General features: G+C 39.4%; 3 protein-coding genes across 4 annotated transcripts; all 3 read right to left on the reverse strand.

Annotated features, from left to right (window-relative positions):
• Positions 1-103: 103 nt before the first annotated feature.
• LOC113574426 (persulfide dioxygenase ETHE1, mitochondrial-like) lies at positions 104-5,173 on the reverse strand. Its single transcript, XM_035526342.1, has 5 exons — positions 3,007-5,173; positions 1,994-2,134; positions 1,117-1,206; positions 909-1,025; positions 104-527 (listed from the first exon to the last, which is right to left on the reverse strand). Exons 1-5 carry the CDS (start codon positions 3,158-3,160, stop codon positions 481-483), a joined length of 549 nt encoding a protein of 182 aa, XP_035382235.1. The 5' UTR covers positions 3,161-5,173; the 3' UTR covers positions 104-480.
• A 107-nt stretch (positions 5,174-5,280) lies between these two features.
• On the reverse strand, positions 5,281-9,639 carry LOC113574425 (persulfide dioxygenase ETHE1, mitochondrial-like). Of its 2 annotated transcripts, XM_035526340.1 has the most exons (7): positions 9,094-9,639; positions 8,434-8,578; positions 7,217-7,365; positions 6,890-7,019; positions 6,295-6,384; positions 6,087-6,203; positions 5,281-5,699 (listed from the first exon to the last, which is right to left on the reverse strand). In XM_035526340.1, exons 1-7 carry the CDS (start codon positions 9,262-9,264, stop codon positions 5,653-5,655), a joined length of 849 nt encoding a protein of 282 aa, XP_035382233.1. In that variant the 5' UTR covers positions 9,265-9,639; the 3' UTR covers positions 5,281-5,652. The 2 variants fall into 2 exon arrangements, with proteins under 2 accessions (XP_035382233.1, XP_035382234.1); XM_035526341.1 differs by lacking the exon at positions 8,434-8,578 and having other exon boundaries at positions 9,094-9,183.
• Positions 9,640-10,794: 1,155 nt separating this feature from the next.
• On the reverse strand, positions 10,795-12,558 carry LOC118241443 (transmembrane protease serine 11E-like). Its single transcript, XM_035526451.1, is given in 6 exon segments — positions 10,795-10,830; positions 10,921-11,076; positions 11,159-11,301; positions 11,920-12,098; positions 12,196-12,251; positions 12,253-12,558. Coding segments are annotated over 6 exon segments (684 nt in total). The 5' UTR covers positions 12,367-12,558.
• Between the last annotated feature and the right edge of the window lie 5,288 nt (positions 12,559-17,846).

The following is a 17,846-nucleotide window of genomic DNA, read 5'->3' on the forward strand; positions in this document are numbered from 1 at the left end:
AACAAACATTTACAGAGAATGGGCTATAATACCATATACGATGTTCATTACATCAGGAAAAGCTATTGAGTTAAATGTACCTTGACAGAATGTGAGGAGTATGTACACATGCACCAGATTTTATTTGCAAATGATTATTTGCTGACCTCTGGAAACAGTCCTGATCCTGTAAGCATGTGAGTATACCCTCCGATAAACAGATATCACAGAAGAGGCAAAATGACACAGCTAAGAGAAGAGTAATTATGGTTTCACCATTCAATATCCAAAACACAGAGCATACACTTAACATTATTATATTATTGCTTTTTGTTATTACTGAATACATGCATTTTTCAAACTCTCTTATCTATCAAGCGCTATATTCCACAAAGTACCCCATTTATGATTAACAATAAAATTTTTGTAGAATAAAAAAAGGAAAAAATCTTTTCTCATTAGATTAGATTAGATTCATATTCTCCATGTTGATTAAAATGTTTAAACGTCATGAAGTCCACACACCAAGTTAGCAGGCACTGCAATATCTGTAAGCAAAACAGAAGAAAATGTTTTTAGAAATGGATTTATAAATCTATCTAAATTCTAGTTTCCCTTATTTTCCCCATTACCTTCTCATTCATATGGACTTTAGTGATTTCATACAGTTGTTCATTAGATACTAGCAAGCAACTGTAACTCAGACCTAATACTCTACAGCGAGATGTGATTTTCTAAAGCTCTCTTGACTCTTGTTCTGATTCATAAAGGACATTTTCTGTCACACATAAAAGTATATATATTTTTGGAGATTTATTATTTTTTTTTACTTATTTGCACATTTTCTAACTTTAATTTAGCGGCTTTAAACAACGAGTGCTACTGGTATTTTCTGCTATTCATACAGTATGAACAGAATAGAACAGTACCTATTTTAGCAGGTTTGGGGAGGTTGAGATTGTTCATAATTTTCACAAACTCATCAAGTGGTTTAGTTAGTCGTGGGTTAAACTTTGTTTCCTCATCCACTGTTGACACAGTCTGTCCTGTTTACAAAAAACAACTAAAGAGTTAAAAGTCTTGCACATTTTAAAGTCAGGATATAGATTAATTGAGTGGAAGCGCATGAACACACACCTTTATAGTCATGTCTCGGGTAGAGAAGACAATGTCCAGGTAAAGTGAAAATCCTCTGATGGACAGATTTATACACTTTCTGAGAACAGCCTAAGAAAGTTAAAGACCAAAGAGAGTTAAACCTCTACACACTTCTGCCATCTTGTGGTCATGTGAAGTACATGTAAAACAAGGTCATGGGGACTAAAGAGAAGAAAAGAGCAATAACCACATAATGAAAGGCAATGACCATTAAAGCACTTCGTGCGTTATGCCAACTGTGTCATTTTTAAGGCCTATCCATTACTGGAAGACAGAGGCTATGGTCACATTAGTCTAGCTGTGAAGAGAACAAAAGCTAGCCATCTTGGCCTGACCATGTACAGATGGCAAACTGTTTGACATCCTCTTGAGTAAAATGCAATGCAAACATGGAAAAACATATCTCATGTGTGCATGCGTGCCATTTCGGATGACAGACGTGTTCACATTACAGATACAGGTCACTTGACATTATGAATGTGAACCATCAAGACAAGCAATGTGAGCAAAACATCAGAGATAAATAATGTGGCTTGTAATGTGAACACAGCCCAAATGACCTTATTCTAAAAAAATAACAGACTATGCCCTGAGTTGGGTGACTTTGCTGGAAGTCAGTCCTGCCACAGCCCCTAATGAGAAGACTCAGAAGTCAGACTCTGGACTAGCAAAAAGCAGTCATGAGGAACATGCAACAAATCACGTGTGAGAAAAAGCATCAAAAACCTTATTATCCAGTTTAATAAATAATAAAGCATTAAGGTAACCATTATTATTAAAGCTTCATTAAGCATTAACTATAATGTGTATGTAGTTGCCTCTGATCAGACTTTAACTAGTGCTCTTCTGGTCCTACATGCTTCCCAAAAGAGATAGTGTCTCCATCGGATGTCTGCAGTAGCTCCGCTGTGTTTGGAGATGGCGCTCTTCAACCCAAACATCTTCTGCTTAAGCAGCCCGCTGCCTGTAATGTGATCTGCATGGTATTGAGTGTTTGCTGTAGTGGAGACAAAAATAATGGGAGGCTGTCAGCAAAGGGCACAGAAGCTGAATTTAAAACAGCTCTAGACTGACCATTTGACACAATTAATGTCATTCTTAATGCTTAAGAAACTGCAACTGTATCATTTTTTGGACATGCTCAATGGCTCTTATATCCTATGTAGTTCATGACATGTCAAATAGGAAGCCATTTATAATTTAGCTTATGTCTGGAGATATTTCTAAAGTGGAATCTGTGGGTAATTAAGGTAGAAGTCAATAATGAAGACCCAAGAATAAGTGGGATATGTTCAGGCTAAATCAGAATTTCGATTTCCAATGAATCATAATATCTTTAAATACAATTATTAATCAATTATGATTAATTAACAGAACCATAAACATTGGCAATACAGCACTTTTGGTCTTGAAACCAACCTGTGCAGCCCTGCATTTTGTAACCACTAGTTAATAGAACCATTAATGTAACTTTCTGGACATGATGTAATTTGTTATGTCATATGAAATAAATTAATCATCAGTGATTAGAAAATCCAGGACTTGATTTTGGGTTTTATTTGAGGTCTGGTTGAGCACCTTTGCTCTGCATACAGAGATGGAAATTGGTAAACAGAATATTCCTGGAACATTCAGGGTCTCCAACCCACCTCCTGGAGAGCTGTCTTTGCTTAGTGTCCGTCACTAACGCAAATCTAATACACCTGATTCAGATAACCAAGGTATTCTGAAAGACTAAGTAGCTGGATCAGATATTTTAGATTAAATCTGGAATGTGGGAAAGTAGTCGTCACGCAGGAATGTTGGAAATCCATGGTTTACATTATCCATCTGCTAAAGCTTTTTCCTTTTTAAAAATTAAGTGTTTACCGGCCACTTTCAATTTGAGCCCTAACTCATTAATGAGTTTAAGGTCCCGTCCACTGTCTCCAGAACCGGGTCGATGAGCACAGCTTCTTTGGTCTCTGCGTCCGCCAGAAGGTAGGTGTATGTGCAGCTTTCCATCAAAGCCAGAAGAAAACATTGGTGTAAGACAAGTCAGAATGAGTTAGCTAAACCGAGTTCTACAGGAAGTCCGTATACCCGCGTTCCAGTGTAGTTTAATCCCTGTATTCTAGCTCGGTAGGTACACCTTTGCCTGTCACTAATTGAGCACCAATTAATATACATTTACAGAGTACAACCAGATGGCCCGAAGCGTCACTGTTGAGTATTAACATGCGCAATATTAACCGTATTTAAGATGCTACACAGAGGTAATAGTGCGTTAGCAGATTATTTTTGTTGTACTGACAGCAGAAAAATATTACGAGGTTACTCTTGAAAAATCAAGCATTTGACAGTAAATGTTACAAAAACAAACAAACCCAGACTTATTGCAGGATGTGTGGCAATATAAATGTTCTGCTTTCACAGAGCGGTAGTCACCACAGACTCGTCGTGTATTCAATTAATGAAAATAGTAGTTGTTAGTGGATCGAACTTGAACAAGTAGGTTTAAAGTAATTCACTTGACGAAATAGCACTCCTGTATAATGCACCCGCACAGTAGTCTCAAACCACTTTTGGAAAGCTGTGCAGTTTTAGTAGCTAAATTGCATTACAACATGCGAACAATCCGGTAAATTTACAACGCAGTACATAGTCCACGAAAACGCCTCTTCGACTGTCAAACCGGCTTTACAGTAGCGATTCAAGAACGGGCGCTGCTTTTACTAAAATCAAGTCACTTTGTTTTTGATCAGAGGATGTATCTAACTCTCAAACTATCTCTAACTATCCCCTGCCATTTTTACACACACAGGCTGACAACAGTGACGCCAGCTTTTCTGTTGCCACCCGAGTGACATCGCGGTTGAAGGTGTGACGTAGAGGCAGTTGCACGTACGCGGCCTTGAGACCGAATGACGGGGAGCGCGAGGTCTGAATCCAATCCGGTTAAAAAGAAACAGAAAAAGGCAAAAGCTGTTGGTTTGAGTACGTGTGGCCACAATGTGTTCTCATAAGCGTCCTCTCCGACCTCACCTGTTCCGAATGCTTAGATAAGGTCAAGTCACGTGTAAAAGCCTATAATGGATGTTACAATCACACTCAATTAGTGTAGTAATAAAACAAAATGTGAGGCCATTTACTGGTTTGGTGCAATGCATTCTTTTATAAAAGTGGTTGATTTATGTTTTTTTTGTTGTTGTTTGCCATTTTTAGCCACGTGTGGCGTTTCTCAACAAGGATCTAGCTAATCACACATCTGAGCATTCAGTTGCATTGCTGTTGTTGCACTATTGTTTCAATAACAGACAGATTACGACTCACACGAGCTTCACTCATTATAGCGAAAAAGGGTCAGACGGACAGAAGGGTGACATGCTGAATGGGGCAGGAGAGAGCAGACGGGGGACGCTTTGTACACTCATGACGTCCTGACAACTGGTGACATGCACCATATGGGCCTATAATTCTCCCTGCAAATGAAGACATGTCCTACGAAATATCTCGTGTGCGACTTCAGCTACACAGTGCTTACGGTTGTGTGTCAAAGGGATGGCGAATATGTCAGTATCCTTATTTTCACCTGAATGTGAAAACGAAGACTACGCTCACCTTACTGACCCAATAAAATCTGAGTGGATTCGCCAGATTTCTCATAGATACATCAGTTCATTCTTTGGAACTGGGTGACAACAAACGTAAAAGGATGTGATTAAGTTCAAGTGTCTCATATATATAAAGTTCAGTTTTTAGTTCAAACCAAATGCATTATTGTGTTCAACAGAGCCCCAGGTAACGAAATATGTTTGTATAACTATTGCGTTGCTGTGACATCAGCTGAATGTGACTGTGAAATGAAAGTGTGTAATATACAATATGAAGGGACAACAGCTGTTCATGGTCTTGCAAACATGACCTGTGTCAAACTAGACACTCCCATCTACCCAAACCTGTCTTTCATTTTTCTTCTCTATGTGGGAAGGGAAAGTTTGAATAGGTACAAATAACACATATAAATAACTACATATAAAGTGTAACCCCCTTCAAAAACAAACAAACATTTACAGAGAATGGGCTATAATACCATATACGATGTTCATTACATCAGGAAAAGCTATTGAGTTAAATGTACCTTGACAGAATGTGAGGAGTATGTACACATGCACCAGATTTTATTTGCAAATGATTATTTGCTGACCTCTGGAAACAGCCCTGATCCTGTAAGCATGTGAGTATACCCACTGATAAACAGATATCACAGAAGAGGCAAAATGACACAGCTAAGAGAAGAGTAATTATGGTTTCATAATTCAATATCCAAAACACAGAGCATACACTTAACATTATTATATTATTGCTTTTTGTTATTACTGAATACATGCGTTTTTCAAATTCTCTTATCTATCAAGCACTATATTCCACAAAGTACCCCATTTATGATTAACAATATAATTATTGTAGAATAAAAAAAGGAAAAAACCTTTTCTCATTAGATTAGATTCATATTCTCCATGTTGATTAAAATGTTTAAACGTCATGAAGTCCACACACCAAGTTAGCAGGCACTGCAATATCTGTAAGCAAAACAGAAGAAAATGTTTTTAGAAATGGATTTATAAATCTATCTAAATTCTAGTTTCCCCTATTTTCCCCATTACCTTCTCATTCATATGGGCTTTAGTGATTTCATACAGTTGTTCATCAGATGATACTAGCAAGCAACTGTAACTCAAACCTAATACTCTACAGCGAGATGTGATTTTCTAAAGCTCTCTTGACTCTTGTTCTGATTCATAAAGGACATTTTCTGTCACACATAAAAGTATATATATTTTTGGAGATTTTTTTTTTTTTTTTTTTACTTATTTGCACATTTTCTAACTTTAATTTAGCGGCTTTAAACAACGAGTGCTACTGGTATTTTCTGCTATTCATACAGTATGAACAGAATAGAACAGTACCTATTTTAGCAGGTTTGGGGAGGTTGAGATTGTTCATAATTTTCACAAACTCATCCAGTGGTTTAGTTAGTCGTGGGTTAAACTTTGTTTCCTCATCCACTGTTGACACAGTCTGTCCTGTTTACAAAAAACAACTAAAGAGTTAAAAGCCTTGCACATTTTAAAGTCAGGATATAGATTAATTGAGTGGAAGAGCATGAACACACACCTTTATAGTCATGTCCTGGGTAGAGAAGACAATGTCCAGGTAAAGTGAAAATCCTCTGATGGACAGATTTATACAGTTTCTGAGAACAGCCTAAGAAAGTTAAAGACCAAAGAGAGTTAAACCTCTACACACTTCTACCATCTTGTGGTCATGTGAAGTACAAGTAAAACAAGGTCATGGGGACTAAAGAGCAGAAAAGAGCAATAACCACATAATGAAAGGCAATGACCATTAAAGCACTTTGTGCGTTATGCCAACTGTGTCATTTTTAAGGCCTATCCATTACTAGAAGACAGAGGCTATGGTCACATTAGTCTAGCTGTGAAGAGAACAAAAGCTAGCCATCTTGGCCTGACCATGTACAGATGGCAAACTGTTTGACATAATCTTGAGTAAAATGCAATGCAAACATGCAAAAACATATCAATGTGTGCATGCGTGCCATTTCGGATGACAGACGTGTTCACATTACAGATACAGGTCACTTGACATTATGAATGTGAACCATCAAGACAAGCAATGTGGCTCGTACTGTGAATGCAGCCCAAATGACCTCTTTCAAAAAAAAAACAGACTATGCCCCGAGGAGGGTGACCTTGCTGGAAGTCAGTCCTGCCACAGCCTCTAATGAGAAGAGCATCCCCTGTGAAGGCCATGGATTGATCTCCAGTTACATAGGTCACACAGCCATCAGTGTGTCCTGGAGTCTCTCTCACCGTCAGACTCTGGACCAGCAAAAAGCAGTCATGTGGAACATGTAACAAATTACGTGTGAGAAAGAGCATCAAAAACCTTATTATCCAGTTTAATAAACAATAAATCATTAATGTAACCATTATTATTAAAGCTTAGTTAAGCATTAACTATAATGTGTATGTAGTTCGCTATGATTGGGCTTTAACTAGTGTTACTTTGGTCCTACATGCTTCCCAAAAGAGATAGTGTCTCCATCGGAAAGCATGATGTCTGCAGTAGCTCCGCTGTTTTTGGAGATGGCGCTCTTCAACCCAAACACCTTCTGCTTAAGCAGCCCGCTGCCTGTAATGTGATCTGCATGGCAGTGAGTGTTTGCTGTAGTGGAGACAAAATTAATGGGAGGCTGTCAGCAAAGGGCACAGAAGCTGATTTTAAAACAGCTCTAGAGTGACCACTTGACAAAATTCAAGGAATTTATATTTATTCATACACTTATTCAAACACCTTATTTGCTTAGAGTGGTACCAGAGCCAGTGGAGAACTATGCATTATAAAACAAACAAAAAACAAACAGATCTACAACTTCTGTAATTAGCTTTCCTTGGCGGTTTTTATATGTACCTATACATTTTTTCCTAAATCCAGAAATAAGTTAATGCTTAAGAAATTGCAAGTGTAGACTTTTTGGACATGCTAGATGGATTTTATATCCTATGTAGTTCATCACATGTTAAATAGGAAGCCATTTATAATTTAGCTTAGAAATGCTAAATGTCTGGAGATATTTCTAAAGTGGAATCTGTGGGTAATTAAGGTAGAAGTCAATAACGAAGACTAAAGAATAAGTGGGATATGTTCAGGCTAAATCAGAATTTCGATTTCCATTGAATTATAATATCTTTAAATACAATTATTAATCAATTATCATTAATTAAGGGAACCCTATCCATTGGCTATACAGCACTTTCGATCTTGAAACCACCATGTGCAGTCCTGCATTTTGTAACCACTAGTTAATCAAACAGTTATTGTAACTGTTTGGACACATGTCATGTTGGTTGTCTCATTGGTTATGTCATATGACAAATTCATCACCAGTGATTACAAAATCCAGGACTTGATTTTGGGTTGAATTTGATGTCTGGTTGAGCACCTTTGCTCTGCATACAGAGATCGAAATGGGTACACAGAATATTCCTGGAATATTCAGGGTCTCCAACCCACCTCCTTGAGAGCTGTCTTTTCTTAGTGTTCATCATTACCAAAACCTAATACACCTGATTCAGATAACCAAGGTATTCTGAAAGACTAAGTAGCTGGATCAGATATTTTAGACTAAATCTGGAATGTGGGAAAGTAGTCGTCACGCAGGAATGTTGGAAACCCATGGTTTACATTATCCATCTGCTAAAGCTTTTTCCTTTTTAAAAATTAAGTGTTTACCGGCCACTTTCAATTTGAGCCCTAACTCATTAATGAGTTTAAGGTCCCGGTCCACTGTCTCCAGAACCGGGTCGATGAGCACAGCTTCTTTGGTGTCTGCGTCTGCCAGAAGGTAGGTGTATGTGCAGCTCTCGGGCTCAAACAGCTTTCCATCAAAGCCAGAAGAAAACATTGGTGTAAGACAAGTCAGAATGAGTTAGCTAAACCGAGCTCTACAGGAAGTCCGTATATCCGCGTTCCAGTGTAGTTTAATGCCTGTATTCTAGCTCGGTAGGTACACCTTTCTCTGTCACTAATTGAGCACCAATTAATATACATTTACAGAGTACAACCAGATGGCCCGAATACTGTTGAGTATTAACATGTATATTAACAATGTATATTAACCGTATTTAAGATGCTACACAGAGTTAATAGTGCGTTAGCAGATTATTTTGTTGTACTGACATCTGAAAATGTTACCAGGTTACTCTTGAAAAATCAAACATTTGATAGCAAACGTTATAACAAACGAACAACCCCAGCCTCATTGCAGGATGTACGTGGCATTGTAAATGTTCTTTCACACAGCAGCAGTCACCACAAACTCGTCGCGTATTCAACTAATGAAAATAGTTGTTAATGGATCGAACTTGAACAAGTAGGTTTAAAGTAACTCACCTGACGAAATAGCACTCCTGTAGAATCCATCCGCACACAATACAGTCTCAAGCCACTTTTGGAAAGCTGCGCAGTTTTAGCAGCTACATTATAACGTGCGAACAATCTGGTAGGTTTACAATGCAGTACTGGGGAGAGTAAGGCTTTCAATCTACTTGCAGCCAAAGCCATATCTGATGGTCCACAAAACCCCTCCTCGACTGTAAAACCGGTTTTACAGTAGCGATGTAAGAACGCGCACTGCTTTTATAGCCGTTAGATGGACTTTTACTTTAAAAAAAAACAAAAACAAAAAAGAAACACCGTTGATCAAGCAGGCTAGTTCAATCGTTCAAGTTAGTAAGGTTATAGTATCGTGCCAGATTATTTTACTTCAGCCTAATGTCGTTTGTAAAAGGTAGCAGAGCTATCTTGTTTGGTAGTGCAGTAACCTGCCTATTAAAATAACGTCCCTTTGTTTTTTTGAAGAAAGGATGGGTCTGACTCTCAAACTATTTGTAACTGTCAAACTCTCCTCCCATTTTTACACACAAACACAGGCTGACAACAGTGACGCTCGCTGCTCTTATACGAGGAAGACGCTTGCTGAAAATGTCAAGGTCGCGTCTAAAACGTTCTATTGCACCCTATCGGTCGTAATGCAGTATCGCAACTAGCTGCGTTCCTACACGTGTGACTAAATACTCCAGGGCGAAAAAGCAAGGGCTTTGCCTTTGAAATTCTTATTGGCAAATAAAGTTGGAGAAGTCGTATTTAGATTTTAATTGGGTAGATTCTTTCTTGCTAGATTTGTTAAGAATTTGGATCTTACCTGCTTTTATTGTGAAAATTTCTGTACATTTTATGGAATAGTTCTGGTCTTATTCCCATGCAATCAAATTTCTGTCTGATGTGCTTTGTTATATCCAAATTCATATATACAGCAACGTTTATTTTGTCTTTTAAAAGTGTTCTTTGGTGTTTTAGCTGTTTAAAAGGCAGATAAAATACATGCTTTTTATCCTGTCTAGTTGCCAAATTTTACCATAATAAATGTATTTTAGTAACTTACAGCCTTTCTTTACTGTTTTTTAAGAGTGTATCTAAGTTTCTTCTGTTATGAGACACCAGAAATGCTGAAGCTATAAAAATTCTGTTTAATACTATTTTGACCATCTGGGACTATGTGCCTTGGCATGTTTGGATACTTGTGCATGCTCTCTTGTGTGGTCTGTTTTTATGTTTTTTTCTGTGTTTGTCATTTGTCATTGTTTCTGTAATTTCACACTCCATGACTAAATGTGAAGTATACAAGAATGTCAAGTATACAAGAATGGTCTTTGAAAACAGGGCTACTGCCTGTGAACTTTCCTGGGAATGCACATGGATCAGCAAGTCTGGAAAAGACCAGATATTTAGACTGGGCATACATTATCCTGCTATTCTGCAGGCAGCAGTGGGTTATCTGAAAATGCTGGTTGCAGAGCATGTAAGAAATGCACTAATTTGGGAGTGGTTTTATTAGAACACTAAAATCTTTCCCATCCCCCAGTCCAGCTACGTGATTGCCTACACGTAGTTGCAATCACCAGATAAAGCGAATGGCTTGAAGATTGAAACTCATGTCATTGTTTTATTAAGAGTAAAACATGAAATTTAACTTTTACAGCAAACATTCATATAACACTCCTCAAACAAAATGGCTGAAAATACTTAATTTCCTCATTTGTTACTGTCAGTGACTTCTGCATCTTCATCCTGTAACAGCAAGAAGGTGAAATATCTCAGCAGAATGTAATCTAAAAGACATAAATGTGGCCAGAGTGGTATGAGAGGAAGAAATTGTACCTCTAAGTGTTGCCTTAGCCACTGCAGAAGCTCAGTCACTCGGGTGTACACGCCTGGTTTGCTGGGTCTGCCACAGCCCTCACCCCAGCTTACAACACCAGCAAGCCTCCACATTCCACCCCCCGTCTGACATACCAAGGGACCCCCACTGTCACCCTGCAGGGCAGAAAACACATGCTGTGCGAACTGGTGCAAGTGCACCAGGGGGAAGGTAGAAGCCTCTTATTGTTGGCAATACCTGGCAAGCATCTACACCTCCCTCCATGAGCCCAGCACAAAGCATTCTGGGAGTGATGTAAGAGCCATACACAGACAGGCTGGAGCACAAGGCCTGATCAATGACCTGCACCTGTGCCTGCCTCAGGTGGGGTGACACAGATCCTGCAACAGGGATGTCCAATGTGTCACAGATGAGCTAATAGGGGATATAGAGCTGCAATGCCATAAGAAGCCTATAGAGTATGCAGTGGTGCAGTTATTTAGCTATAGTTTTAGTGAAAGAACAGAGAGCAGAGTCGCTGTAGCTTGTTCTGAAGTATAACACAATGACTTGGGTGTCATGTGTTGGGATCATGTGTAACTGCAGCAAATTATTCCTATCAGAGCAAGTGAATTCTGGTCTGCTGTGATTTATGGAAGGCTGCTGTCTACTACAGTGGGGAATCGCAAAAGTTAAATAAATGTCTTGCATAAAAAGCCTTATAAAGATGCCAGTAAATGTCTTCTATTTGAAGTGTGATTTGAAGTGTTTTACCATCCTCCTGGGTGTAGCCCCAGCCAGTCACCCAACAAGAGGAACCAGTAGGGAAGGAATGATGAGTGCTTGGTAAACACACAGGTCTCACACCATCTGTAAATACAATATATTTTATTCTGGGAGGCTGAAAAACAACCACCTGTTATTTCTGCCAGTGTTAATATTTTAGGTAAATAATTCCTTCAAATTGTGTTTAGTACAACAGACTACAAAAAGTGACGTGTTGAAACTCCCATAGCCACCTTCCATGCTCATCTTTGTCTGAGTGAGAAGCAGACCCAGATCGTAGTCATTGGTGTCCATGGAGAACTGTGGGTGGGGGTATATCTGGAGTGTGTCATAGCGTTTGCCATGTGTCACATCTGATGCAATGAGTGTATCAATCACAGCCTTCCAGTCAGACTCGATCATCATGTTAAACCTGCCATATTGACAGGAGAGACACAAGAATGGTGGGTAAAGTAAAAACACACATCAGTACGCAAACATTTACACCTTGTCTCTCTCTCTCTGCTTACCCTACAAAGCAGTGTGCAGCTGTGATGATCCAGCGGGGTGTTATGATGGCCCCCCCCACACACATGCTGCCCTCTCCACTGTAGACTGGCCTGCCAGCCCCATTGGTCCTCCATGGCCAGGAAACCTCCAACTATTCGCCTCCTATCACCGTCATCTCGCTCAGGCATCATGCAGTCTGTGAGAAAGACAAACACAGAGGGGCTTGAAGTGGAGGAAGACACCTAATGCAATTCTGGTTCATTTGATTAATGTCTGATGTTGGTTTGACTTTGTGTATACTGTATTTGTTTAAGACTACAAACTACACAGCTGTGTTCTGTGTTGAGCCTAATCTTATTTTGATTAGGTTTTTCAACTGTGGGACAAATCAGAGCAGATAATTTGATAACTTAGTGGGGTGTCTCCTGAACACCACATTGAATCGGCGGTACCTAGTAAAATATTTGTGGCTTGATTAACAGGGAGCGTTTCTGATGAAGGAACAGATGTGACACTGTAGTTCCATTTGTTCTCACAAGGGGCACTGGCGTCTTGCAGTTTGGATGAAGAAAACTGAAACTTCACTAATAAGGAGAAAAAGGTGAGGCATTATTTCTTCAGGCTGTTTCATAGGATTAAATTAGACATTTACAATTGAATATGTTGCATTCTTATTGGAAAGTAGCCTAATATATATATATATATATATATATGTATGTGTTCCTTATATGTCAATGTCCTTAATATATAACATTTTATTTATCCACTAAAGCAGTTGTGTGAAGGAGAGGACGGGTGGCTTGCCTGTGATGGCAATGATGAGAGCACAGATGATGAGGATGGTAAGAAGAGCTGCAACTAACGGCAAGTGGTAACAGCGTGCAGACTGCTTTCTAGTCACACCTTTGTGCAAAAAATGGGAATAATTTGTAAATATACACTCAAATGCTCAGCTCCTAATGCTGAAAAGAAAACAGCAGCTTGTTCTTTTACATGACAGCTCATCAGTAGCACTCTTAGAGAGAGCAGTGCCCCCTACTGGATCCCCTGCAGACAACTCACTTAATTGGCCCTGTGAGCCATGTCCAGGGTTAGAGTCACTCTCATTCTGCTGAGGAGGGGAAGATATGTTGGACAAGCTGGGCAGAATTGCTGGCAGATTTTCTGGGGTGAGCTGGGACACCCCTGGAACCTGGGAACAGGTGGAGGAGGCTGGAGGGCTGAGGTAGCATGTGGGGGCAAGGTATGAAGGAGGTGTAAACTCTGCTTCTGAGTCATGGAGACTAAACAGATTGGGAAGCTGACCTACAGCAGGGGGATTCGAGAGTGCTGGAGCAGAGGGAGATAAAATCATCAAAACTTCTGAAGGTGCCATCAGTAGAGATGGGGCTGTGGGTGGGGGTGAGGCTGAGTATGGAACTAGACTTGTGGGTGGAGCTGGGGCTGTGTATAGAGGCGGAGAAGTGTGCGAAAATATGGATGTGGGTGGAAATGGTGAGGTGTGAGATTGTTGAGGTGGACAGGCAGATGGCACCCCAACCTGGAAAAAAGAGAATGACAAAGGGGAACATTAGTTTCCTCTGTTTACACACATACAAGGCTTTCTACAAGATTTCTTTTGCCCATTCATCCAGAAGAGCATTTGTAAGGTCAGACACTAATGATGGATGAGAAGGCCTGGCTTGCATTCTCGGTTCTAGTTCATCCCAAAGGTCTTTGGTGGATTTGAGGTCAGGGCTCTGTGCAGGCCAGTAAAGTTCTTCTACACCACTCTTCCTCACCCAACCATGCCTTTATGGCTCTTGATTTGTGCACTGGGGCACAGTGATGCTGGAACAGAAAGGGTCTTCCCCAAACTGTTCCCACAAAGTTGCAAGCATATAATTGTCCAAAATATTTTGGTGTGCTGAAGAATTAAGATTTCTGCCAAACTCAGACTCTCCATCAGACTGCCTGATAAAGAAGCATGATTCATCCATAGAACACGTTTCCACTGCTACAAAGTCCAGTGTCGGCATGCTTTACTTTGCACAGCCGATGAAGGACCTTTTGTTTGAAACAGTTTCTCTGGAAACTGTGTACTTTACTACAATTTTGAATCTCTCTCACTCTCATTCATTTTATATATATATATATAATATTATATGAGCCTGGCCAAAAAAAAGGTCACACACTAATATTTCGTTGGACCGCCTTTAACTTTGATTACAGCACGCATTCGCTGTGGCATCATTTCCACAAGCTTCTGCAATGGCACAACATTTATTTCTGTCCAGAGTTGCATTAATGTTGTATTCATTTTTCCCCGAGATCTTGAATTGATATTGGGAGATTTTGAACACTGCGCAAAGTCTTATCCAGCACATCCCAAAGATTCTCAACGGGATTCAGGTCTGGACTCTGTGGTGGCCAATCCATGTGTGAAAATTATGCTCCCTGAACCACTCTTTCACAATTTGAGTCTGATGAATCCTGGCATTGTCATCTTGGAATATGCCTGTGCCATCAGGGAAGAAAAAATCCATTGATGGAATAACCTGGTCGTTCAGTATATTGAGGTAGTCAGCTGACCTCATTCTTTGGACACATAACGTTGCTGAACCCAGACCTGACTAACTGCAGCAATTCCAGATCATGGCACTGCCCCCACAGGCTTGTACAGTAGGCACTAGGTATGATGGGCGCATCACTTCAGCCGCCTCTCATCTTACCCTGATGCACCCATCACTCTGGAACAGGGTAACTCTGGACTCATAAGACCACATGACCTTCTTCCATTGCTCCAGAGTCCAATCTTTATGCTCCCTAGTAAATTGAAGCCGTTTTTGCCAGTTAGCCTCACTGACGAGTGGTATTCTTAAGGCTACACAGCTGTTTAGTCCCAATCCCTTGAGTTCCCTTCGCATTGTGCATGTGGAAATGCTCTTACTTTCAATATTAAACATATCCCTGAGTTCTACTGTTGTTTTTCTATGATTTCATTCCACCACACATTTAAGTGCTTGCCGATCACGATCATTCAAGATTTGTTTCCGACCACATTCCTTCCTGGAGGATGATGTTTTCCCACTGTCCTTCCACTTTTTAATAATGTGTTGGACAGTTCTTAACCAAATTTTAGTAGTTTCAGCAATCCGCTTAGATATTTTCTCTGCTTGATGCATGCCAATAATTTGACGCTTCTGAAACAGATTAGCATCTTTTCCATGACCACAGGATGTATCGTTTAACAAATGAGAAGCTACTCACTGCATCAGTTAGGGTTAAATAACTTGTTGCCAGCTGAAACATATTCAACCATGCAGTAATTATCCAATTTAGTTATTTTTGCTTATCTATTTGCTTAGTTAAATCCAAGTGGTGACCTTTTTTTTTGGCCAGCGGGGTATCAGAGCATAGGTGTTAATAGTTTGGATCTTGTTTCTTCCATTCAGCTGACTTCTCAGGACTTGCCTCATTCTTTGTAGGCATTTGGCTGCACTTGCTTTCCTTGTGGCCTCTTCATGTTACCCATTTGCCTGTGGGATTCCCTCAACATGCGTTATAATATCTTCTTGTGTGATCCCCTCTGATCTAGCTACCTTTCCTCTCCTTGTAGGCATACAACTGCACTTATCTGGTCTGAATGACATTCTGATGTCGTTGATGTGAGATGGATTAGTAAGTTGATGTCTTATTCACTTCTGCCATACAGATTGATGTCATCCATGTAGAGGAGGTGTCTGATGGTTGCTTCATTCTGTAGCTGATATCCATAGCCATTCTTGGTGACGATCTCACCAATGGGGTTCAGGCCAATGCAAAATAGCAGCGGGGGATGGGGCATATCCTTGGTATATCCCGCCCTTGATGGTAACTTGTGATGTTGGCTTGAAGTTGGGCTCTAGGGTCATCTTCCACAGCGACATTGAGTACTTGATGAAGATTCTTAGAGTTGATAGTCCTGTCAATTTTGTACAGCCTAAAGAATTTGAGGATCTATGTGTGGGACATTGAATCATAGACTTTCTTGTAATCAATACAGGTGGTGCACAGTTTTAGCCTGTCTGTTCTTACAGTCTCAAGTGACTGTTTTATCCACCATCAGCTGGTGCTCGGCTCCTCTTGATGTATGTGTGTGTATGTATATGTATATATTTGAGATCTAAAGCTATATATATATATATATATATATATATATATATATATAGATATATATATATATATATATATATATATATATATATATATATATATATATAGATATATATATATATATATAGATATATAGATATAGATCTCAAATTTACAAGAAGTCTCAATTTCTTGTAATTTCTCCAATATTTATAGGTAATATTTGGATTTCCTTTTCCTTTTATCACATGATTCAATCAACTTTTTTTTAACAGTATTTAATTTTTCTGTTAAAATATTGTTAGCTTTTTACTATATTTACACCATCAGAACACAGGATTTTTTTTTCTTGGGGTACATTACCCCGATGTCTGCGAAGGCTTAGGAAATCTATTTCTAAGATTGGATAATGATTGTACAACTTATTGACTGTCCTAAAACAAATGCTAAATTATTCATTTTTGAGTGATGTGATAGTTCCATAGGATTACTCATAGTCAGAGTCAGGTCATTTGATCCAAGCTTTTAAATAAATGTGTTCTTGCAAATGGACACTTTTTATTCATCCAGGCTGTGAGCACAGTACAAGCGGGAACATGTTAGTCTTTATTCAAGAGCAAAGCAATAAAAAGGCATTCACTCTGCACACTTGCACACTAGCCTACCTGCTGCAGCATCATTGTACAGGGCTGGGCTTGCTACTGGCTCTTCTGCTTGCGGCTCCCAAAAAAACTTCAGCTGGGACCAAAGCATAAAGCACAAGACCATTGAAAAGTGTCAACAAATTCCCATAAGCATCGAGTGTGAGGAGGATTCGTTCTTCAATGCTACTCCTCTTTTCAACTGCAGTGTCTGTCTCATCTATTCTTGAGTTTCTTTTTCCTCCCAATTCCAGTTCTTTATTTCCTCTCTTTAGGTCCTTCTGGTTGGCTGGCTGGCTGGTTATGGCCCCTTCTGTGTGGGTAGCAGTGAATGTAGCTGTCCTGCTGTAACAGATAGCTGTACATCAGTTGCAGAGCCTAATGAAAAATGCATGCTTATTATTGTGGCATTGGGTCAGAGATGCACAGTTGAGGATAATGTATACTCTGTTACAGAGTCACCTGCTATGTCATGATCCACTCTAACTTGAAATGTATTAAATATTATTGTGGGGTATTGTTTATTGTTGACTAACAAACTCTAGTACTTATTGTTTATTGCACATATCATTGTCTAAGATAGAGCTTATGTATTTTGTACTTCTATGCATCAGCAAATCCCTGTATTTCTACATTTCACAGTATTCTAGTTCATTGGTATATTGGACTCTAACCTACTCTACTAGCTAGGAAGTATTTTATAAGTAAATGACAAAGCACTTTTGTAAGTCACTCTGGATAAGAGCGTCTGCTAAATGCTGTAAATGTAAAGGGTGAACCAACATTAGTGATCCTATGAGATTCAATTCCAGCGATTCACTGTAAAACTACAATAAATGGAGCTTCTGCCCTATATCACCTATAAAAACTGTGTGTGTGTTTCTGTGTGCGCATGCGTGTTTGTAGGTGTGTGACAC

The sequence above is a fragment of the Electrophorus electricus genome, chromosome 5 (assembly GCF_013358815.1).
Source record: "Electrophorus electricus isolate fEleEle1 chromosome 5, fEleEle1.pri, whole genome shotgun sequence".
NCBI classification, from domain to species: domain Eukaryota; kingdom Metazoa; phylum Chordata; class Actinopteri; order Gymnotiformes; family Gymnotidae; genus Electrophorus; species Electrophorus electricus.